Below are 25,131 nucleotides of genomic sequence, written 5' to 3' on the forward strand. Positions count from 1 at the left end.
AACATTTTCAAGCTCTTTTCCTTTATTGCATTTACTAAACTGAAGTTTGCTTGTAAGTCTCCACATATTTTGCAAAAAGAAAATGCTTCAATTAATTTCAAATATAAAACAGCACATTAAAATTATTCAAGTCATTTTTGTCATACACAAAAATCCTAAATGATCTAGCAATACAGATAAATAATTTGTTTAAGTAAGGGCTGGCAAACACAAAATGTTTTAAAAACTATATTAACGTTTGCTTAAATTCCTGACCCCAATTTTATTTTATGTAGTTTCTTAATTCCAAGATACTTATCTTTACTTTGCTTTACTTTGATGTTTGTAACGTCACAATTTAATGTTTAATTTTACTTTTCAGCTCAAACATAAATGCCTTCATTGCTTTAGGAGTCAAGCTTAACAATCACCTTGTCATCTTCACCGCTTTCTATTCTCTCAGTAGCATAGTGATAGAGTGACTTTAAAGTTTCTTTCAACTTGTGCAGTTTATCCAGTGTGTCCTCTTCATTATTTAATTCAGATTTCCAGGATTCCTTTGCATCATCTGAAGACGACAGCTTCTCGATATCATGTTGTTTCTGTTTTTCCCTTAATATCCTCTCGGTTTCTTCTTCGTGTCTTATGATGTTCAACAACTTATCATTTTTTTGATCAATCGCTTCCTTTACTTCTATTTCTTTACCACCCAACTGTAAGTTCTGATTCAGATTTTCAATACCCATTTCCGGTGATCCCAGTGTGACATTAACAGCATGTACGTCTGGTTTATGAACTTGTTCGTATTTATCTAGCAAGCTGTGGGCTCCATTGTTCTGTTTTTGTCGTTCAAGTTCATCTCGCCCAGGGAGTGATGAAACTGCACCAGCTTTGATGGCCTTCATTTGTTGAACAATTCTCTCTTTATCAAGTGAGAGTTGATTTTTTTCGATTTCTTTTGTGTCTGTGGGAAATAATCATAACGTTCATTAAAAGTGTACATTCCAGGTAGAGAACCTTGAGAAGATCTATATTTTTTTTACCCAGAGAGTTGTTGCAGTCTGAAACGCACTGCCTGAAAGGGTGGTGGAGGCAGATTTGATAGTAGCTTTCATAAGGGAATCAGATAGGCTTAAAAAGGAAAAACTTGCGGGGATATGGGGTAACAGCGGAGGAGTGGGGTGGGACTGGTTGGTAGCTCTTTCAAAGAGCTGGCACAGGCATGATGGGCCAAGTGGCCTCCTTCTGTGCTGTAAGATTCTATGATTTTACTCAAAAAAAACTTGTTTCATGCATAACAATCAATTAATATTTAAAATAATAACCTGATCAACAGAAGTAATGATACTTACAACACTGAATCAATGTCACGGTACAGTAAATATTCTTGCAGTTAATCTCCACTTTCCGTGGCAGAATAAGATGGTTCAGAAGTGGAAACTTGCATAAGCAGCATTTCAGAGTGTGGGATATATAACTGCAGAATGGAAAACAAATAAGAATCTAGTGACAATAGTTAGAATAGACAAGAAACCTTGAAACATTTATCAAAATCAATCCTGGACTTGTTTGAACATGAAAAATATCTGAAATCATATTTTACATTTGGATTTTATTACAACATTTTGAAAAAGTGTTTGTTATGCAGCAGTCCAAATATGAGGACACCATATCCATAATATGCTCAAAAACCTCAAGCTTCCAGAAGAGTGAGCATTTGTCTGTGTCAGCTTCCAGATGCTTGCAGATATAACATTTAATGGTAACTGAAACAAAGTTTTGAAACACGGGTTTAATATTAATAATAATATTTGCATTTCTGTTGGAAAATAATATCTCGCGATACAATATATAGTTTGGGACACTATGTGTCAGGCCACGACCAGGATTAGTGGGTGGCGAACTGGATCGCCTAGCAAATTCTTATGTGCTTACGTTCATGTTACGTTATGTTGTTGTTATGCCGTTGTTGTTGTTTTTGCTGTTCATTTCATACAGCGCTTTAGCATGTCTTTAAAACACTGCTTTGTGACGGTCAGGGAAGAATGTTTTTTTTATTCTTTTCAGAATGACCCCAGAATTGACGGCACTGCCCAGGATGTTATCAAGAGCAGCGGTCAGGAATGAAGAAACATTTTCCGCCTTGGGACACCTAATGTCGGTTTAGAGCACTGACAGGTCAAATCGCTAGAGGGGTAAGGTACCTTCTACTTTCCACCAACGACACTGATTCTTAGAAGGGTGCACCAGTGCAATTGTCCTATCCCACACAGCTCTCATTGTGGCCTTTCTTTGTGAAAGTGGCAATTAATGCCAGCTCGTGGAGCATCTAGTCACTGGAATGAGATTCTCCAAATATATCTGCATAAATACTTCACAGGAACCGGAAACTAAACCGTATCCTTAAAATGAAATATGAGCACTCTAATCCAATCCCACACACAATTCGTCTTTTTTGAGTGTTCTGAATACAGATATTTCTCTATACTTAAGTCTGAAAAACCCTCAGCTAGTTTTGAACTGCCAGTTTGCACATACCTGATTGGACACATAAAATGATTTATCTTCAAAAAGCACCAAATACTACAGAAACAGAAGGATGCAAATCAACTGTATAATAAATCATTGAGGGAGGGCGCCTCAACGTGCTTCACAGAAATTACTGGTAAGTAAATGTATATTTGTAAGTGAAATGCGGCAACCAATTTGTGCATAGGAATGTCCCACAAACGGCCATGAAATGAAATGTATATACGTGGATGTGAAATCTGTATATGATAATTATTTTAATTGTTTTTTCTCATATGTTTAGGTGTGTATATCTTCAACTTCTTGTGACATCTCCCATTCGAGTTGGCAGTGCAAAGGAGATTTGTTCAATAAGCTTTTCAATCAGATTCATGTCTGTAAAGGAATTTACATAAACACAACAAAAGTATATTGCTGTCCCATGGGAAGAAATAGTGCCAAGGTTTCACTGACCTTGGATTCACTCAATCAAAAATGGTTATTCAACCATTAAAAAATACAAATGTGAAGAAATACTCAAGTGGCTCATTTATAACAAAAGTAACTATTAGTAAAAAATATGGTCACTCAATCCAGTGTTGGATACTGCTGCGTGCAATTGGTTGCCACGTTTCGCCCACAAAATATAGTCACCACACTTTACAGCATATTAAATGAAGTGCTTTGAGATGTCTCGAAGACGTGATGAGGCGCTATATAAAATGCAAGGATTATTATTATTATAGGTAAATGGTCATAATTGCAAATGAGACAGTCCCAACAGTATAATGATTCTTAATAGGGAATAGAGAAGGTTTGTTTGCCACAGAATAAGAAAATGAAATATACTTCTGTTTCTAAAATTATCCGCTGCATGATCCAGTTCTGTACAAAATGAGAGGCTGATAAAAGAGTGTAGACAGTGTTTTCCCATATATAAACACACTGCTAAAAACACACTAACATTCAGATGACAGAATTTATGTTCTAAGTTGCAAGCATGAAATAAAATAATAATAATCCTTGCATTTGATATAGCGCTTTTCACGTCTTCTAGATGTCTCAAAGCACTTCACAGAATATGCTGTAAAGTGAGTTAAGTAAATAAAGTAAATAAAGGCAGCATGGTGGATTAGTTGAAACAGGTAGGTTTCAGGCTGGAGCTAAAGACAGATAGTGAGGAGACAAGCGAGCTCTAGAGTTTGGAGGTGTAGACTCTGAAAGGCTTGGCCATCGATGCAGGCACAGAGACGGTGGGGAATGTGCAGCAAGCCCAAGTTAGCCAAACGGAGGGTGCAAGCAAAGTGAGATAGGAGAAAATCAGAGAGATAGGCAGGTGTCCAGGGGACAAAGGGATTTATAGGTAATGCAGTACTACAAATCTGAGGAGTTTGATTTGCCCTCACAAAGAGGAAGCGGTGATACTGGAATCAGAGATCACTTGAGACCTTGGTCACTAGGCTTTCCCTGCCAGAGGCATGATCCAGTCACCCGACATGGTCAGGTCCTCATTGTCCTTTGACAATTTGGGGCCTAGAAGAGTATGGGGGAATTGGGGCTTGTTTGCAGAGACAACCCTCATTTCCAAAGTGGAATGTTTTGGTCTAATTCGGTCAATAATAATAATATTTCTTGCATTTGACATAGTGCCTTATCACATCTTCGAGACGTCTCAAACTCTTTACAGAATATGCTATAAACTGAATTGACTGCAGATTTTGTGGCCGAAAGGCGGCAGCCAATTGCGCACAGCAGTATCCCACAAATAGTCATGGATTGAGTGACCAATTTATTTTTATTTACTTTGAAGGAATTATTATTACTCCCGGACCCTGGAAAAGCGATCTGCCAATCGACTAAAATCCAGGAGGGGGGAGCAGGTCTAACCTCACTCACCAATAAAAAAAATGAAGGAATTTCTAAGTGAGGGTGAGTACCTTGAAATTGATTCTTATAACCACGATGACAGAGCCAAGCTAACACGCAACAGGTTAGATATTGATTCTAGATTTGATTTAATGCTAATAAATGTAACTAGGATAAAGGTGTCAACGTGTCACCATCAGAACAGATTGCTAAATTATATCAATTTAAAGTTAAAAATAATACAAATAGGAAAGATTGAGAAGCCAGGGGAGCACAGTATTTTTGTTTAATATGTTGTTTTGCTTTGTTTTTATCTATAAAGCAATTTAATGGGTTATAGAAGTGCAAGTTTGTTATTGTTTATATATTCTGCAGTAATCTATGGAGTTAAAGGTTTCAGAAAAAACACTTGGTTGTAAATTTGAGGTGATGGAGCAGATAAGGATTCATTGCTCAAGTGTGTAAAGTGAATGGTGCATTACTGTATTAACTAATATTCAAATGATGATAGACTTTCTACCAAGATATTTTACAAAAACATTCCACCTCACAAAATATAGATGCTTCTACAGCTACTGAACCATGGTCACCTCAGGCCTTGATTCCTGTATATGGCCTTGTGAGCAATTTTGAGGTTATGTATCGAGAACATAAACAAGTAAGAACATGCCACCCCTTCCTTTTGATCAGTATCTTTGTAACTGAGCCTGTAAATGAGGAAGCCACCTCTCTTGCAGCTTCCTCATTTTACCAGCCAGAGGATATGCTGGGGACTATTGGTACCTTGTTTATAGAATAGCTGTTTAGTGATGGCTCCCTTTAAACAAAATGAATGAAGCATCAGATTGGGACAATTGACGTAAACTGAAATATGGTTTCAAAACATTTTATAAAACATTTTATGCTCAAGGTAAACAAACAGACAGTAAAGGAATTTCAGATTGAGCAGTTGTACGGTCACTATCGAACAAATGCCATGGCAAGTGGTAGCACTGTTTTGAGCGCAGAAAAATATGATTATTTTGTAGATGCAGAACAGTAATAAATTATACAAGTGTAATAAGGAATGAAATATGCATTAATCAAAAGATACCAATAATAAGGATCATATAGAACTGGGATGATGTGATGATGCAACGTGTTTGTTGGGGAGGATGGGCAGATTTTTTTCTTCACTGTATTTAAAATCTCAGGCACATTTCTGCAGGAAAATCAAGCAGTGGTCAGATCTGACCTTGGAGAGACAGAGTCATTCTCAGATAGCTGTTGAAAACATTCTGGGGCATCTTAAAATTGAAAGCAAGCAGCAATCCACCTCAAACCTCCTTTCTAAGTCACAGCTGTTGGATGATCAGGGTGCGCAGAGAAATGAATACTCTCCCAACAGTTACAAAACAACAGGGAACTCGGAAATTGCTGGTTCAACTAAAAATACAGATATCCACAATAACAACAACAACAAAATTGCATTTGCATAACGCCTTTCACGTCAGGAGGCCGTCCCATATATAAATATAAATTCAAAATATAAATGTTGTTATATAAATGCAAGTTGTTGTTGTTTGCTGTTAATGTAAGGATTTAAGTTGTTGTACAAATACTGCGAGTGACTTCTATTTAGTGATATATTGCCAATTACCTATTACCCAGATAGTCGACGCGTTTGATATTGTGACATCATAAGCATCAACAAAATTCGTATAAATTAGATATTGTTTAGCCAATACAAAATTACCACCTCAATTCATAAATATTATATATAATAACCTTTATCAAGTGATTCCATGGTAATATATGACTCATGTATATTTATCGATCTACTAGATCAGTGTACTCAACATTTAATCAACCCGGGAAATACTTCATACCTCGGTCAATCGTAACAAACACATACTTAAACATTCACAATTTAGAAACATTTGGCAATGTATACAGGTAGACAATATACAGCGTCCCTGCACTCCATCCAGCCTCGAAGGGCCCTATATAAATGCAAGTTGTTGTTGTTGACAAAAGATACAATGCATTATAACATATTTTCATGTAGTATCCAATAATTCGTAATAAATATACTTACAGGTTAACAATATTTGTTGTGCTCTGCAAAATAGCTCTGAGAACATCAAGAGAAATGGAAGTTGCACGAAGGTCCCTAAAAGAAAACAAAAGTGCATTACACTTTTACAGATAGAATTATTTTCGAATTTTGATAACGGGTTATAAGTAACGTGTGAAATATTAGCCCAGAGCTTGGCTCTGTCAAAAGTTCTCCTGAGTTTAGCACACAATAGCAGTTTCAACACAGCTTCCCACTACATTTTCTCTTTATTTCCAGTTTCTCCGCAACTAAGATTTTGAAGTAAAGGTGTTACTCCTACTCACCTCTCTATGTATTAGTGCTCCAACATGCAACGCTAACTTGTCAGAATTTTAGTTTTAAAGTGAAACGCCATGAAAATACATTATTAAATGCAGTAATCTGGTTCTCTCAAGGACAATTTTCTGGAGCAGTTTGGAATTTAGCCTTGCAATTCAACTTGCAAAATTAGAATTCATCCAATCTCTTCTTTTTTAATTAATTTCTCTGCATAGCAATGGGCCGCCAGGTTGTTTTTCCCCAATGCTTTTTCACAATTTTCCCACATCAAAACAAAATGACAGATGGGCAATGTCTTGGAAACAACAACAAAATTACATTTGTAAAGTGCCTTTCACGTGGGGAGGACATCCCAGGGTGCTGAACAGTTAGAGATCAGGACCCGAGCGTGGGTGGCAGGGTTGGGATGAGGCAGAGCAGGGGGGGTAGGAGGGCAGCTGAAGGCACGGCCAAAAAGGAGAGTCTTGAGTCGTGCCTTGAAGGAAGCAAGAGAGGGAGCGAGGCGAAGGAAGAGATGGAGATTGTGGGATGGAGTTCCAAAGAGTGGGGGCAGAGAGGCTGAAAGCCCGGCCACCAATGGTAGACCAGGAGCAGGCCAGAGACCGCTGAACGGAGGTTGATAGGGGGTCAGCAGGTCAGAGATGTAGGAGGGGGCAAAGCTGTGGAGGGCCTTGAAAGTGAGGACGAGGATTTTGAATTCTATCCTCTGAGGGATGGGGAGCCAGTGGAGCCGGGCGAGGGTGAGGATGATCGGGTTCACGGAGCCTGTTCACAAGGAGGGAGTTTCTGTAGTCAAGCCTTGAGGTGACAAATGCATGTATGAAACTACCAGATAGAAAAATGTAAGAACTGGAATGGAATATTTTTGTTAGCTTTGCTGTATTGCAGCTTACATACACACAATATAGCCACATATTTAGAATACACTGCATGGTCATTCCGAAGTCATTATAAATATATGTAACAAAGTGAACTAATTAATCAAGGATTCATCTAGTTCATGGGCACAGCTTATCCGAACCTAAGGGGCAATCAAAGAGGTAGGTCGAGATAGACCTTGAAAGAGGTGAGGGAAGGGAGACTCTGGGATGGAGTTCCAGAGAGCGGGGGCAGAGAGTGGAGGCCGATGGTGGGGTGAGTAGGGCGGGGGACGTGAGGCAGGTGATGCCCTCTGAGCGAAGGGATTGGTTAGATCAACAACAACAAAAAAATTACATTTATAGAGCGCCTTTCATGTCGGGAGGACGTCCCAAAGATCAGTACGGTTTCAGGAGCTCACAGAGGTAGGGCACCATAAGATCATGGAGGGATTTAACTATTCTATAACAATATCGATTCCCTAAAACAGCACTGCCCAAGCAATTACATTTGATTGAAACTCCTCTATTCACAGGACTGTTTCAAGAGTCACTGATCTTTCGCACTATGGCTGACTGAACCTGATGCCGATTGGCTTGTGAAAGAAACCCAAAAGCAAACAAGTGAGAAAACAAGAACAACTTGAATTTGTATAGCGCCTTTCACGTCGAGAGGGCATCCCAAAGCAAAGCAGCACACACCCAGCAGAGCACTGGAGTGTCAGCTTAGATCATATGAGCTCAAGGTCCTGACGTGGAACTTACACCCTTCTAACGCCAAAGTAACAAGCAATCAAAAGAATAGCAAAAAAAAACCTAAAAACATACTTTTGGTAATTAATGGCAAAATAAATACATCAATTGCCTCTGTACATTTCATTTTCATCAGTAGTATAATAGCTGGAATATACTTACAAGTAGATGATTGAAGACAGGTGTTGAAAAGCTCCATTACCTATTAAGCTTAAATAATTATCACTTATATTCCTAAAAGAGAAAGGGTAAATTGTTAAAAAAAACTATACATATTTTTCTCAATAGGATATATAAATAGGCTGTAAATGTTTTTTCAGAGTTCTGTGGGCACAGCTTTTGTACAATGATTCTGTTTCTGCCTGCATTTATTAGCATCTAATTAAAAGTACTTCCTATAAACAAAATGCTGAATTAACATAACAAAAGCTGAGCTCTTTAATTTAGTTAAATCTAATCTATTTGATTTCTATTGAAAATCACGTGAAACAAAGGACTTGTGATTTTTGTATCACTTTATTGCATCAAAAACAAGGAATTCACAAATTCTATTTTGAAAGCAAACAGAATCAAACAAGGGTGCTACAAAAGCCAGGCCAACAGACAGACAGAAACTCCCTTCTTTTCAAATAGCATCACGGGCTATTTGATACTGAGCTGAAGAACAAACAAAGCCTTAGTTCACGACTCAAATGAAGGACAACACCTCCAACAATGTAGCACTGCACAGGACTGCATTGGTTTACGACAAACTGTGCACTAGGGTCTTGACGTGGATTTTGAACCCAATGGCAAGAGTGCCACCAAATGAGCCAAGCTGGCACATGTTACCAATAAGCAAATATGAGTTAAAAATCTGGATTTATTTAGGTGTGTTTTTACGTGAGGCACTTATGCATTTAGCTTCACAACTCGCTTTAACTAAAAGAAAAATACTCACATGAAATGCAAGTTTGTTAGCTGACTGAATGCACTAGGCCCTAGTACCAATATATCATTACTGCTCAAATCCCTGTTGAAAAATACAGAAATATACAACTTGTTACTCAATGTGCACATGAAATCTTGTTCACATAAAAAAGACAAAAGCTGGAAATGCACAGGTTAATCAGCATCTGAAAGAGGACGATAACTAATTTTAGTGTTACCCTTCAGGTTCAGATTTCCAATATAGTGGAAACATTGTTGAGATGACAATTACAGTCTTATCACAATTGGCATAAAAATACTTGCAAATCAATGTCAAATATATAGATATTATTAGTTCCCCAATTGTTTGTTCTGTTTTTATTTGCAATGCTTCCATTATTTTATTTTTATTTTCTGGAATAATAAAAAAAATCCTTGCATTTGATATCGTACGTTTTCCATCAGGAGCACGACTCAAACGTTTCACAGGATTTATTGTGAAGTGCTGTGACTGTATATTATGTAGGCAAACATAGAAACTGATTTGCACACAGCAATGTCCCACAAATAGCAACGAAGTGAATGCTCAATTTTATTTGGGGGATTGTTGGTTAGGACACTGGGGTTAACTCCCTTCTCTTTTCTATTTTTTTAAAACTGAATCTGGGTTCAAAGTCTCATCCAAAGGACAGCCCCTCCAGCAATGCTACGCATCCCCAGTACCGCACTGGAGGATCAGCCTAGATTTATATGAGTTCAAAGTCCACAACCTTCTGACTCGGAGGTAAAAATTTTATTATCTGAGTTAGGCCGAGACTTGTGTAGGAATTAAGAGTGTTTCAAAAGATCCTAGCAACCAATATGTAGAAGAACAAAATCCTTCAAATCCAGTCGTTAACGCTCCTTCAATTTGATTGATGTCACATAACAGCTAGTCAAGATATACAACAGAACAACCCTTCCCTTTTGACATGTTTTAAAGAGGGAGGGCCACACAGTACAAATATAATCGCAAGGTACAACATGTAGGAAGTAAGAATAGGAAACACATGTACTCCGATGGATGAAATAGAAGTTGCCAAGAAGGAAGTGGAAATAGATCTAAGGGTGTGAGCTGACTCATCATTCAGCATATCAAAACATCAACTTGCATTTTATATTGCGCCCTTCACCCGAGGTAGCGTCTCTCAGTGCTCAATAAAATGATGTACTGCAAACTGCCATGAAATCACCATTTTTATCAAGAGATTATAATAATAATCCTTGCATTTGATATAGCGCTTTTCACGTCTTCTTGACATCTCAAAGCGCTTCACAGAATACACTGTAAAGTGAATTGACCGTATATTTGTGGGCGAACGCGACAGCCAATTGCGCACAGCAGCGTCCCCACAAACAGTCGCGGATTGAAAATGCCCAATTTATTATTGTTCTGTTTTGGAGGGATTATTATTGGGCGTGTGGAGTAAGGAAACTTGCCCAAGATTTCACCCTGCTGGGAATTGAACCCAGGTGTCTTGCTTGCAAGGCGAGTGCTCTAACCACTGAGCTACAGGACTCCACACCTATCGTCACCATATAGTCACCTCACAGAAAGTTTGGCAAAGAATTTTGTCCCATTTTGACATGATAAGATGCTATGTCAAATGTAAAGATCATTATTCTGAACTACATGTCACTGGTCAGCCTACACTTGATAAGCTGCTTGCATTTGGGCACTCTGTCCAAAAAGTGTTGAGTTTGAAATGTTCAAGGAAGAACAATGAGAATGATTCTTGCAAGCTGAGAAAGTGAAATTTATATTTGTGAATGAAAAAAGTAGACCGAGTTTGAAAAGTGGGTTGGTGAAGAACATTTTGGAAGCTTTGCTTGCCTGCTAGCTTTTTTCGTTGATTGTATTATATATTTTATATTGGTAGGCAAATGTATCAGCCAATTTCTGCACAGGAATGTGTCACAAGCAGCCATAAAGTTAATTACAACCTTTTTATAATGTACAGAATTGTCAGCCAGGTCACCAGGAGCAACTCCCTCCTCCTAGAATAATTTATCTTGAGTTATAGTTAAATGTAGCCTATTATTGGATTAACTGTTGACAGCAATTTCACATTGACTGTAAACCTTCATTGAATGATCAACCAACCAACCCAATTCACTACTACAGTTTATGAATATGTTCAAAAATTAAATCAAACTTGAATCAATGAATTTGTGTCTTAAGAGTGTGAAAACATTTTTAATAGTGCTCTTTTTGATCTATTTGATATGTTGCCTCTTTACAAGTCTGAGGAGAATCTGTCAACCATTAGGAGGACCCACCAGCTGAAAGCTCAGTTTGTATACTGGATGCAGTAACATATCAATTGTAGTGTAATTGGAAGCTGGCACCAAAGCCTCTGCAGCCTCCAACTACAGCCAGCCAAACCCCACTCTGTGATGAAATATTGTCATGTCACTCACTGCCCATTTGGGTGAGACCAGACCACAATTTTACCGAAATTTTAAATGGATGGACAAGCTCTGGCCAAAATCTTTCACTTGAATGCTTTTCATGTATGGCGGAAGTGATGGAGAGCCAGCATCTGTCTATTATGGCTGACGTGCCATTATATCTTTTTGACTCAGCTCGTATAGTGAATCAACATTTGATCCAGTAACATCTATGGTCTTTTTACTCCTGCTGTTCAATAACATATTAATTGTATTAGACTCAGGATCTCTTGAGTGCTTCCATTCACCAGACATCTCATCTTCATATAAATCGTCATTGGGCTGCTCCTCAGAAATCACTGACTTCCTTGCTTTGCAGACTCTAAATCTGGAAGAATTAGCTGCAGAGACATGAAAGAATTAACTTTGTTAATTAACTTTGAACTACACAGGTAGTGAAAAGTATTTGAGCAATATAACTTTGCCAGAAGATAAAGAAACAGCAATTGCTTATGGACAATGAATACTCTGCACCAGATTTGCATGAGTACAATAAATACTATTGATAAAGATATTAAAGTAATGGAAAAAAATGATTGTTTCTTGTAATTAGTATATATTTTTAAAAGATTACTTACCTACCTGGGTAGGTTTTTTTCTCATTCTTCAAGTAGAGGTATTCTCCACACACTGAAGCAGTTTGTTGGGATCGGACAATTCTGCTGCAGGGAAAAAAGGAACAATGTCCTTCTTTAGATGTTTCTGACATCGATGACATCATGGCATTAGGACGTTGCCCATCCAATTTTCCCTGCTCTCACTCATTATAAACGTTGCACTCCAACTCGAGGACCTCAGTTCATTTCGACCTGGACCTCAAAGAGGAAGAAAAAGGGGAATAATACTGGATTATACTAACAAGGGACTGAGGTGAAAGCAAGGTGGAGGTCCAGTGCGTGAAGGATGGCTCTCTTTGAAGAATGAAGAAAACTCTTTCAAGTACACAATCCCTTTTTGATCCCCAGCATCCTCCACACACTACAGGTGACGTCACAGATTGACCAAGTTGTGCAATTGAGAAGTGAGTCGATGACAGACGAACTTGGGGAATTATCTGTTGTGTTGTCCTTCAGGATCAGCGTAGAGACTTGTTATTCCTGCACTATCAATACTGTGTCTTGACAGAGGACGATGGAAGCTTGCTCCCGTCTTATTCATTCATATCACCTAAAAAATGAGCTATTCAGTACAGATAAAGGCCAGTACTTCTATGACAGATATTTCTTCTCTTCCCCTCATGCAAAAGGGGGAATCGATTACAGTAGATCTTCGAAGGTTACAGTGCCAATCTGCTGTTCCCTTTCAGACCTTCATCAGCTCTTAATTAAATGCATATTATAAAATACCTTTATAAAAAATTGGTCTTTATAAAACACTGGTTAGGCCTCAGCTAGAGTACTGTGTTCAGTTTTGGGTAACACACTTTAGGAAGGATGTCAAGGCATTGGAGAGGGTGCAAAGGAGACTTACCAGGATGATACCAGGAATGAGGAACTTCATTTATCAGGAGAGGCGAGAGAAGCTGGAATTATTCTCCTTGGAGCAGAGAAGGTTAAGAAGAAACTTAATAGAAGTTTTCAAAATTATGAGGGGATTCGATAGGGTGAACAAGGAGAAATTATTTCCACTGGCGGGTGGGTCGGTAACTCAAGGAAACCGATTTAAATAGTTGTTAAAAGAAACAGAGGGGAGGTGAGGAGACATTTTTTCACACAGTGAGTTGTTCGGATCTGGAATGCATGGCCTGAAAGGGCGGTGGAAGCCGATTCGATAACAACTTTTAAGAGAGAAGTAGATAATTATTTGCGGAGGACAAGTTTGCAGGGCTGTGGGGAGAGAGCCGGGGAGTGGGATTGAATTGGATAGCTCTTTTCAAAGAGCTGGCACAGCCACAATGAGCCAAATAGCCTCCTTCTGTGTGTATAATTCTATATGTTATTGCAATCCATCTATAACAAAACTTGCATGTCTATCCTTATCACATAAGAACTCCCCATTGAGGGGTTTCATTTGCCATCCACTGATCTTGGATTCAGTACTATTGCATGTGAACCCTAGTACAGGAAAGCATCTATCTCCCAATTAGTACTAATGAATATTTGCTGCTGTGATCAACACTACATTTTGGGTTTAAACTTGACCCACCCCCATCAACTCAACAACTTTTGGAAAATATTGACTTCACAGGTTCAATTGAAATCTCATAAACAATTTTGAATCAAAACACCACGAAGAATGCCACAGACAAAGAACACAACACTAGTATTGTACTCTGATCTAGTCCTTGCTTGGAACACAAGGTGGGGGAACACAAACACTAATAGACTGTGAAGGGATGACGGGATGATGGATGGAAGCTACCATCAATCCTCAAACTGAAAAACGTTGGCCTAATTAATGATTGCCGCAATGCTTTCAACACTGTTGCTCATCGCTGCTTTTTTATTTGGTCAGTCAGGTGCCTATTTCTGAATGTGGAAACCCAGCACCATGCTTAAAAATATATACACCAGAGGGAGAATATGTATGCAACCTACTCATGGAAATGTTTGTTTCTGGAATGGAATGCACGCACACTCTGGACCTAGAGGGACACAGGCTGCTTAACTAATTTTGTAAAATTATCAGGCATAAATTGACAAGAGCCAAAGCTTGGCAGGTTGTGTGCTGAGGCGTTGCTGGTTGGTTTGCCATCAACGTTTTGAAGTACTGCGATCCCACCTGGCTCAAGAACCGATTACAGAAACAGAATTTTGACTCAATTCTGACATTCTGTTATCAAACACATCAGCTCGTAGCCAGCTCAGCTCAAGGAGATATTGTTAACGTCCATCCTGAGGAAGATTGTCACTGGTTGATCAATTGACATCCAACAAGCACAGGTCTGAGCCCTCAGTAAGTAGGTAGCAGATACTCGGAGCTCCTGTGAGCTTCCTCGTGAACAGCACCACTCAATACGAAATGTGTGAGAACATTACCACCATCCTCCTGCCTACAGCTTGGAGTTGCTTAACTCTTTACACACCAATCAAGGTGGATACCAATCCCTGGATATATGATCGTGTGTCCACATATCTGGACTCCAGGCAATGCCTTCCAGTAGCTGTCATCCCAAGCCTCAATTTCCTCATTATCTACTCGACAGATATCAAAGTGGGAGGAGATTCTTTAGAATCTATGCAAGAAAGCTTGTGAAGTCCCATCCACCTTACTCTTCTAAGGGTTCAAACACAGGCTTATTCAACAACCAACTGCTTAAAACTCATCTGCTCTGCAAGTCCATTAATTTGGACATGGTCTGAGGAATACCTCCTGGATTGTAATCTTGTCGTATGTTATTTACCTCTGGTAAATTAGCTTCATTGGGGAGAGGGCAGGGAATGAAGGTTACAATTCAGAGAAAGCAGGGCAGGAAAAAAAGTTGCAGGTGACACTAAATTGGGGGGAACTGTGAAATCAGAGATGGCAACAAAGGGAGCTTGAAAGGGTACACAAATGGTCAGATAACTGACAAATAAGTTTAACACTGATAAATACAAGGTAATACATTTAAGATCCAAGAATAGGAAACACAATTATTCCATCACTGGGACTAAACTTGCCAACAGGGAAGCTGAAAAAAGATCTAGGGCTCAAGTTGACTCATGCTCACTATGGAAAAACAATGTGAAACAGCAATAAGCAAGGCAAACAGGATATTGGCTATATTACTAAATCAGTTGAATTTAGATCCCCAGTTGAGTTTAGTTCCCCAGGCTTTACAGTGTTCTGCTCAGATCATATCTTGAATACTGCATACAGTTCTGGTCACCGTGACATAAGGGGGTTGTCTTGGCCCGAGAGATGGTGCAGAGGACAGCAATGAGGATTACCCCCAGTTTTAGAGAAATGAGCTACAAGCAACGATTAGACAAGCTAGGCTGCTCATGTGGCTAAAAACAAATCTTTGGAATCTTTAGTTTCCTGTGCTCTTTTAATTCCATCAATGTGCTGCTCCTTAACAATATTTTAGATCATAGTGCAATGAGAAGCAGTTCAGACACTTGGCAGTGCCTACAGCAATTATAAACAGTCCATGTATTGCCTATGAGACAGGAAACAATTAATACTTATTGATTCAATCAGCACCAGTTGGTACATTGAAAACAAATGTCACAAGTTTAATAAACTGTTTGTGGCATCAAACACAGAAAAGTAAAGCAAATTAATCTAAACTACAAGACACATGACTGAGTACAGAAAGAATGGTTCCAGTTTGGGTAAAAACAAATCAATAGGATTATTTCCTTTGTACAGTATAGAGAGTTGTGCAGGGAAATTACATAAATGACAACCCACCATCATGATTTCCTGAACATAAAACTGATTTATTAAACCCATCATGCTTCTGCCCATTTTGGAACATATCTGCTATAGCAAACCCTCCTGTGTGGAGGATCCTTGAAATGGTGAACCACAAGTTTTATTTCATTTCATTCGATCATCTTTATAGGATTTTCCATTTCGAGTTGTTTCTACCATTTCTATGCAGCCACCATAAGCTATACTCTTGAAAATGCCCCTTTTGTGATGTGATGTAATGTCAACCCCAAATATAATTAGAATACTTGGGTACTTAAGTACTTGAGCAAAGCGAAAAATATTTGAATACAGAAAATGGTTGCATATCATTATTAGTTACCACACTGATCATAGAAAATAGGAATATCAATAAGTTTTGATGAGAAACCTTAAATGTTTGCAAAAATAACAATAATAATAAATACATGTTTTCAGAACAGAGAAACAAACAGGACATAATATTGGTATAGAGAGTACTTTCTCCCAATGTCTTTGGTGGATAAAATGCACCAAGAACATCTCCAGTTCAGTCCAGAGCCAGGACAGAGCAAGCTGATCTCAGCCAGGGTGGAAGTAGGGACCTCCATACATGGCTTCATATTCTCAGGCAAGACAGAGGGTGTAATGACAGATTTCACATTTCTAATAGGACAAGACACCAGAGGACTGTGGTAGTTTATAGCTTGACCACTGCCATGAGTCACTGCTGTCAGGAGAGGACATTGGGAAAAATTAATAAATATATAGTGCATTGATATATATAAATAGTGCAGGTTACTCACAAGACTTTCAGCTTCAGTAATCCATGCTTTGTCTGAAAAAGATCCCTTTGTATTGCAAACAATCTGTTGTTGCTTACATCACTTTAAGAAAAAGGATAGATTTTAATATGCAGCCTTTTGTACAAGTAATTTTACTGTATTTCATAGAATCTTACAGCGCAGAAGGAGGCCATTTGTCCCATCGTGCCTGTGCCGGCTTTTTGAAAGAGCTATCCAACTAGTCCCACTCCCTCGCTGTTACCCTATATACCTGCAAATGTTTCCGTTTCAAGTACCTATCCAATTCCCTTTTGAAAGCTACTATCGAATCTGCTTCCACCAGCCTTTCAGGCAGTGCATTTCAGATCGTAACAACTCTGTGGGTAAAAAAAATTCTTCTCTTTTTTTNAGCAAATTATCTTAAATCTGCATCCTCTGGTTGCCGACCAATTTTTCCCACATAATTTAGAACACTTCTATTAAATCTCCCCTTAATCTTCTCTGCTCTAAGGAGAACAATCCCAGCCATTCTCATCTCTCCACATAATTTAAGTCCCTCATCCAAGGTATTTTTAGTGTTTCAACTAAACTTACATAAGTTCAATTTCAGGAGTGTTCTGGAACATATAGTCTGCAATAAATCTGATCCGATTATGAGATAAAAACCTGTGAGATAAGAAAAAGCGTGACGGAGTATATATTCTATGACGTTAACCTTCGCCCTACTGAGTAAACAGGAAAATTAGCTAAATAAACAATGCAGTTAGAGTTTTAACATTAGCCTTCAATTCAAGCCTGAAAACCAAAAGTATTCTCATTTTAATTTTTTTTTAGCAGCACTGTAACCGTTTGAAATGACTTCCCGGGATAATAATGATCCTTGCAATTGATATTGGACCTATACAATGTCAAAACATACCAAATCACTTTATAGGGGATTGGTATCGTAACTCTATCCTTGCAGATGAAGATGGCAGCCAATTAGTATACAGCCATGTCCCAGCAATAACCAACAACAACAATAAGATTACGTTTGTACAGCGCCTTTCACGTCGGGAGGACATTCCAAGGCGCTGGACAGTGTACAGCATTTCAGACCCGAGCTGAGGTCGGGGGGGAGGAAGGGAGGGGAGGGGAAGGGAGGGTGGCTGATGGCATGGTCGAAGAGGAGGGTCTTGAGGTAGGACTTGAAGGAGGCTAAAGAGGGGGCGAGGCGGAGTGATTGGGGGATGGAATTCCAAAGGTTGGGGGCAGAGTGTCTGAAGGCTCTCCCGCCAATGGTGGGGCGGGTGACCAATTCTCATCTGGCAGCTTGTTTGGCAAGGACACTGGGAGAAGCTCTTTTTGATTATCAACATTAGGTCTCTAATACCTATTTTAACAGATAGACAGGACCTCAGATTAAAATCCCATCCAAATGATGGCACCTTTCAATAAGGTAGCAGCCTCCCAATGTCAGCTTGGACTATGAAGTCAAAGTCCTGATATGGATGTTGAACCTACTGTCCCAGATGTGAAAGTGCTACCAACTAATGAACTGATAACACAAGTTCATAAAACTCTGTACAGATGATTTTTGAAAATCAATTTATTCATTTTTTAAATGAGAAAAACCCCCAAATCATTGCTACATCATAGTTTACAAATGAACATTACATAAACACTTGACACTGCTCAGGATCTGTGAAATGGATTGCAACTGCAGGGAGGGAGGGCTCCGGCCTGCAGTGGCTTCAAAGCTGGCATGTATATTTGCCAAAGCCCCTCACATAAAGACTTGGATTAAGCAGCTGGTGCTGAGTAAACCCAGTTGGTACACAACATTGGACTTGGACCTTGAGAACATCAAGGTGACTGGCACACCTGTAAATGTCTTCCCACCACATTGAAGACAGATGTCCGTCAGATAGCTGATGAGGAAATTCTGAGGCTTGGGATGACAGCTGTTGGAAAACATTACCTGGAGTTCATTCAGATATACAGGGCTTGGAATCCACCTTGATTGGTATGCAAAGTGGTAAGCAGTTGCTGCTCAAGCTGCGCACCCCCGATCACTCAATGGGTAGGGATGTCTGTCCAAGCTCTTACACATTTCATGCTGAGCTGTGCAAGGAGTTTCTAGTACCTGCCATCTACCAACTGCAGGCTCAAAACTGTGCTTGTTGATGTTAAATGACCTACTGGTGACTCTTCTCCGTGGGGAGCGGGGAGAGAGGTAAGCAGGATCTCCTTGGCACTAGCGCTGAACTGGCTCAAGGGTGTCATGCTTTGCAACAGAATGTCAAATAATAATAATATAATAATCCTTGTATTTCATATAGCGAGATGTCTCACAAAATATACCGTAAAGTTTATTTTGTGGGCGAAAGGCGGTAGCCAATTGCGCAAAGCAATGCCTCACAAACAGTTGTGGATTATTTTTGTTTTGAAGGAATTATTACCAGTTCAAGTAAATTTTCTGTTCCTGTCTCACTTGTCCATCCTGAGGCAAAAGGGTCCACAGTACTCCAGGTCACTGCAGATGACATCCAGCCAGCCTGGCTTATCAGTAGAACTTGGAGGGACAGATCAGTTACTGGCGGCAAGGATTCTTCCCACTCAGCTCGTTAATTACGGAAGCCAAAGCCTAACAAGCGGAGTGATCCTAACTGATAAGCAGCAAGAAAGTTTGCCAGATGGTGCTTTCAAGGGCAAGCTATGTGGTTTTTCCTGCTTAAACTTCAACACTACCCCAACACGCACTCTGGTATCCTCAAACCTTGGCTCTTCACAGTTTATGATCAATATTCTCTGGAATCAAATAAACAGGGTGTGTCCCTCCAGGGATAGAGCCCAAATTCCATTCCAATACATGGGAATTTCCATGTGTAGGTGGGATGCAAGTTTGATCAAACTGGGTTTGATTTGGATATTCGTAGGCAGGGTGATGGGATTTCCAAATGCGTCAGACACAAAATAGACCATCATGGTTCCTCTTCTCTGAACCCTCTCTATTATTTCAACGCCTTTTGAAAATAGGGATCTCAAAATTATACAATTCCAATTGGAGGCTCACGTGTGATTTATTCCAGGTTAGAATAACTTTTCACAACATATGTAGTCAAAATGTAACCTAATATTTGATTAGCTTAATACAATAATCACACCTCAGTACCTTCTGTGCACACCCACCAGAAACTCTGCAAACTCCAGATTTGGAGAAAATACTTTGAGGTAAATCACACAATGAAAGAATGGAGATAATTCACATATGTTAGTTGTGTAAGTGGAGTCAATAGAGTAAAATGTAACTAAAGTTCTAAAATGCAGGATTAACATATTTGAGCGCAAATATAATATGACAAACATTAAAGATAAAACACAAATCATGAGATAATTTTGGCCTGCGAAAGGGCTGATACTGGCCTGAATAAAATGATGTACTGTATTTGGTATAATCAAATTGTGCCTGGGATTATTCCTGCACTGCTGTAGCTTTGATACAATTTGAGAAATATTACATCTATATCAATCCAAGAAAAATGAAAAATGAAATTCAGATATTAGTATCTCTGCCTTTCATTCTTCAGGTAAGTTTTACTTTAGTTTGCTTTTTATTTGGAACCTAATTTTTTGGGCCTCATATCAGCTGTACCTATCTAGTTGCAAAGCAAACCAAATCTCAGAAATCTTTTTAATCGTTCACTTATACAAATCAGAATACTAAACTTAAACATGAAAATAGTAAATAAAACAGGAAACTTACAAGTATTTCAATTGTGAAAGACCTTCGAAGGTTTCAGGAATCAGATCCGTTATATGGTTCCCTTTTAAATTTCTGAAAGTACAGACATTTCATAAATATGTATGGACCTTAAGCTGTTCAACATGAGGGGTTTTAGTCAAACTAATAAAAGCTTTAAAATCACCTGTGGACGAGGTAAGAAGTCTAAACCTTTACTCCACAAAGCTACTTGTCACCACAATATGTAGGAGTTGGAGATAGAGGGAAAGGTGAATTACTGGAGATGTTTGGGTCAAAGAGGAAAGGATTTATCCTCTTCGAACCCATTGCCATTGACTTCCTCGTACTAGAGTTTCCAAGATTTGCTTTTGATGGAATAGAGAACAGTGAAAATGCCTGGGATGAGTTATTCAGGTGGAAGATTAATTAACAACTTTACAACTTTTAACTGAACAATTTGAAAAATAGCAATGATGGGCAAAAAATATCTGCTTGTAAGACTGACTGGACAATCACTTGTCACTCATGCATTTTGGTCAGTTTCATTCGTGAAGTGTTTATATTGCTAGTTATTATATTATATGGCCACAGGGATGTGCTTTCCAGTTTTGTAATACGTCAGCTCCGTAATCTTGACCATTCACATATCTGTAGTGCTCACAAATATAATGAGCGCAAGAGAGATAAAAAAAAAGTGGAACAGATCAAGTAAGGAAAAAGACACCGGCCTCTGTGATGAGGCTAAAGGCAAAATACTGCAGATGTTGGAAATCTGAAATAAAAATAGAAATTGCTGAGAACACTCAGCAGATCACGCAGCATCTATGGAGAAAGGAAAGTGAGTTAAGGTTTCAGTTCATCGACCTGAAACATTAACTCACTTTCCTCTCTCCATAGATGCCGCTTGACCTGCTGAGTGATTCACCCAGTGATTTCTGTTTTTATTTAATGATGAGGCTGTTAGTCTCAGAAAAAAACAGTTGACAGTTGAAATTATCAGGAAAATGAAGATCCAGCTTCAAATCAGATATCAGCCTCTTCTGTTTTTCTGTTGAGCCTTTTCTGCAAGATCCCATAGTGGAGTTGATATACCTCATAGCTGAGACATCTTAGCTTCACCTGACACAAGGTTATTAAAGGCTGCGGGAGTCCATAATTCCACATGGCTTCATCCTAACGCAATGAACATTCAAAGCCTCAGAGAGAGCAAGGCAAAGACCAAGAGACTGACCGAAGAAACTCTCTCCATATTATCAGCTGAAGAGTCACAGAAAGAGAATCAGTGAGACTTACCTTCTGACACACTCTATGTGTGGTCATTGACTGCCGCTCGAGAACCAAGCCCCAATCTCTGTCCTCCATTTTACTTTTCTCAATTTTCACTCATTTTTTTACTTTGTTTCTTCCCTTTGTTTTCTTGTTTTTCCTTCCTTCTCAATTTTTTAATTGTTTCGGATAATTTGAATCATCCTTCAGAAGCTTCTTAACGTCAAGCGTACTGACCCAGCTCCTCTCTTCCCTCACTGGATACTGGCCTGCTTCATGTCCCCCGCTCTATCTGATAGCTCCACCTTTGGTGGGTGGGATTTCAGCCATTTTCCCCTCGCTCTCTTGAATGCCATCCTGGAATCTCTCCAATTCATTCCCCCCCACCTCCCATCCCCGGTTCAAGGTACATCTAAAACTTATCTTTTTGACTGGGATTTCAGACATCTTTTCTCTCCCTCACCCCCTTGACTCACCTCCATCCAACATTGTTAAGCTCTTTCAGACATTCTCCCAATGTCAAAGGCGCTATATAAATGTAAATTGTATTTAAGTAAAACCATCTGCTCAAAAATAGCATTCTATTAACCATGAAATATGACCAGTATCCATGACTTACTTCTCTCTCCATCTTCAAGTACAGTGATATACTTCACCAGTAGATGACTCTGTATTACTGTATTTCACTCCTCTTATTAGGCCAGATATTTAGATCTTCCCAATTTATAAAAAAATCACAAACATCAGACAAGCTAGCATTTACTAACTGCTTTTATTGTTGTGGTTTTTGTGCATTAAAGTGGTGTACAAGTTTCCATTTAATGGACATGAAAAGACAGAAATACTGGACCACCCCATATTAACATTGGTTTCTGAATTTGTAGTAATGCTGAGACGAATGCTAACCACACTAAATGCCAATTTGACACAATAGGCCATTACACAACTCAATTCTTGCTGAAGTTAGTAACCGCAGCAATATATGTCCCAAAGCATTTACTTCAGCTTCTAAATGCAATTGTGAAGAAAATATTTTTAGCATCAATTGGTCAATTTCGTAAGCTCCATATTTAAAAACAATTCCCCTGCAATCTGCTCTCCTTCTGTGTCCTGAAACAACGGCCTTATGTTGGGGGTGCCAGGTGCTAGGGCTACAGGTGACCCTCCATTCTCATGTTTAAGTACATATCCTTCAAATCCGAGTACAGACATTAGAAGTCCCATTTTCCAGAACATTTATGCAAAAGATGTAGCTGAATTAGTATGTAAAATAAATCTGTGCTCTCGTGAACAAATAGCATACAATACAATTTACATATATATAACTCCTTTCACCTTGGGAAGATGTTTCAAAGCGATTTCCAAAGCTGGATGATCTTACTTCCGTTTTTCAAGCATTTGCAAATATCTCGTGCAACACAACTAGATACACTACTGACCAATTAGAGGGGCTCTTCAGAACCAACTAAACACAGCGGAGGAAATTCATAAAATAATCCTGTCAATTGGCCAATTGATGCTAAGATTGTTTTGTGATAATTTTCTTGCAGATGGTAAACACATAGCAATGGCTCTAGTGGGTAGGACCAGATCAGGCCTGGCAAGCAGAGACGTTAGGCACTGAGGAAAATATATTTTGGGCCAAGATCGCTATCATTGTGCACAATGATATCTGGTTGTAAAAATCATAACATTGAGCTCTCGGCAGTTTCAAACACGGTCGGCAAAAATAAACAAACTAAGTCATTGTTGCTCAATAAGGTGTAGTTTTAACAGGGGGCCCCAAACTTCTTGTACAAAGTTTAAATAAGCCAATTAATATTGTTGCACACAAATATCTGCTCATGATTTTGTGGCAATTTCAATTTCACAAATAAGCAAGAAAGACAATTAGATACAAATTAAGCAGTTGAAAGCATTATTTTCTTATATGATTATACAAAAATCTAAAAAGCATTAATAAAACATTTATATGCCATCAACAATGAAGGTATATATCCACGAGTATAAAGTTGCAACATTTCTCATCAAGTAGGCAACATTCAGGGTGGCAAAGTCTCACTCTCAAAAGGGACCAAATGAATTGGCAAGGCACGATGCAACAGGTTTCAAAGATGAAACATGCACCGACTATAAGCAGTGTGAAAAGAAACAGGAAGACACTCAAATGATAGTCAGATGTAATGTCGTATTGTCACCATAACTTGGGAGTATGCAGGTCAAAGTCAAAATATAAAAGGCATTTGAATGATGAGTACAATTGTTCTGCTTGAAGTGTAAATTTCAGTTGTAGATTATTGAAGATTTTCCCCACCAAGGATTAAAAATAATTGCTTTCCAACAGATCAAGAAAACGCTGAGAAACAGGATAATAATAGTTCTTGAAGGTATGGCCATCAACGCTTATCTTGAGTAGATTACTGCCATCGTGGACTCCTTCAATGTGGTCACAAGTCCTTAGATCAATAAGATCCGCTGCCTCAGTATCTATTTGTTGAGGAAGTAGTTGCCTTGGTTTTGCCAACATAGTTGCCCCATCCCTAGATGCCACTAATTCTCTTGAAGTACCTGCCAGTTTTGGAGATCAACCTTCAACAATTTGCTTTCTTGAATATATTTGTCTGTCAAAGCCATGTTGACCCTTCAAATCATACATTTGAATTTGTCTGTGACACTGCCCTCTACGTATCCAACATCCTCCTATAAATATATATCTCCTCCCAAGCAAGTCTCGTTGCAATGGAAGGGTCTATACAACTTTAGACAATTGCTAAGTACTTTTCAAATGAAACAATGAGAACAACAACAACAAATTACATTTGTAAAGTGTATTTCACGTCGGGAGGATGTCCCAAGGTGTTGGACAGTCAGGGATTTGGACCAGAGCTGGGGATTGGGATCAGGACAGGTGAAGGGCAAGGAGAAAGATGTACATCACACATGTCCTTTTTTTCCGATGACCACATATTTGCAGAAGTCTCTGTCTAAAGTTATGCCGTGCATGAAATACAATCAGTGCATTTTAAATCATAAACAATAGCTTGCACCCTTCACGCAGAATAGCATCTCAGAGCACTACACTGTGGTGGAACTGCATGCTGAGCAAGGGAGAAGGTTTGACCTTAAGTGTTTGTAATCAGTGGAGGAAGAGAGAAGCTTGGCTGGGCTAGCTCCAAGGTAACATGTCTTGTCTTAATTGAATCGACCCTCTGTGGCAGTCTTAGTAATCCAACTTCTGAACCAGGCAAGTCCGCAAGCCACTACTGATGACAGACCAGCAAACCTGGCTCATTGATTGAA

The 25,131-nt window shown here is 39.0% G+C and overlaps 1 protein-coding gene across 3 annotated transcripts in view; it reads right to left on the reverse strand.

Moving 5' to 3' along the window:
* LOC103183618 (leucine-rich repeat-containing protein 37B-like) overlaps window positions 1–25,131 on the reverse strand; it is a 29,466-nt gene continuing 4,335 nt past the window's right edge. The window contains exons 3-10 of one of the 3 annotated variants that reach the window (XM_007901203.2): window positions 20,587–20,658; window positions 17,436–17,507; window positions 16,863–16,943; window positions 9,281–9,352; window positions 8,503–8,574; window positions 6,431–6,505; window positions 1,332–1,456; window positions 1–943 (exon numbers count right to left, since the gene is read on the reverse strand). In XM_007901203.2, coding sequence (XP_007899394.1) covers window positions 387–943; window positions 1,332–1,456; window positions 6,431–6,505; window positions 8,503–8,574; window positions 9,281–9,352; window positions 16,863–16,943; window positions 17,436–17,507; window positions 20,587–20,658 — 1,126 coding nt within the window. In that variant the 3' untranslated portion in view covers window positions 1–386. The remainder of the gene's footprint in view (window positions 944–1,331; window positions 1,457–6,430; window positions 6,506–8,502; window positions 8,575–9,280; window positions 9,353–16,862; window positions 16,944–17,435; window positions 17,508–20,586; window positions 20,659–25,131) is intronic. The other 2 variants (XM_007901205.2, XM_007901206.2) reach the window with 2 other exon arrangements.

Source organism: Callorhinchus milii, unplaced genomic scaffold (assembly GCF_018977255.1).
Source record: "Callorhinchus milii isolate IMCB2004 unplaced genomic scaffold, IMCB_Cmil_1.0 Scaffold2, whole genome shotgun sequence".
Taxonomy (NCBI): domain Eukaryota; kingdom Metazoa; phylum Chordata; class Chondrichthyes; order Chimaeriformes; family Callorhinchidae; genus Callorhinchus; species Callorhinchus milii.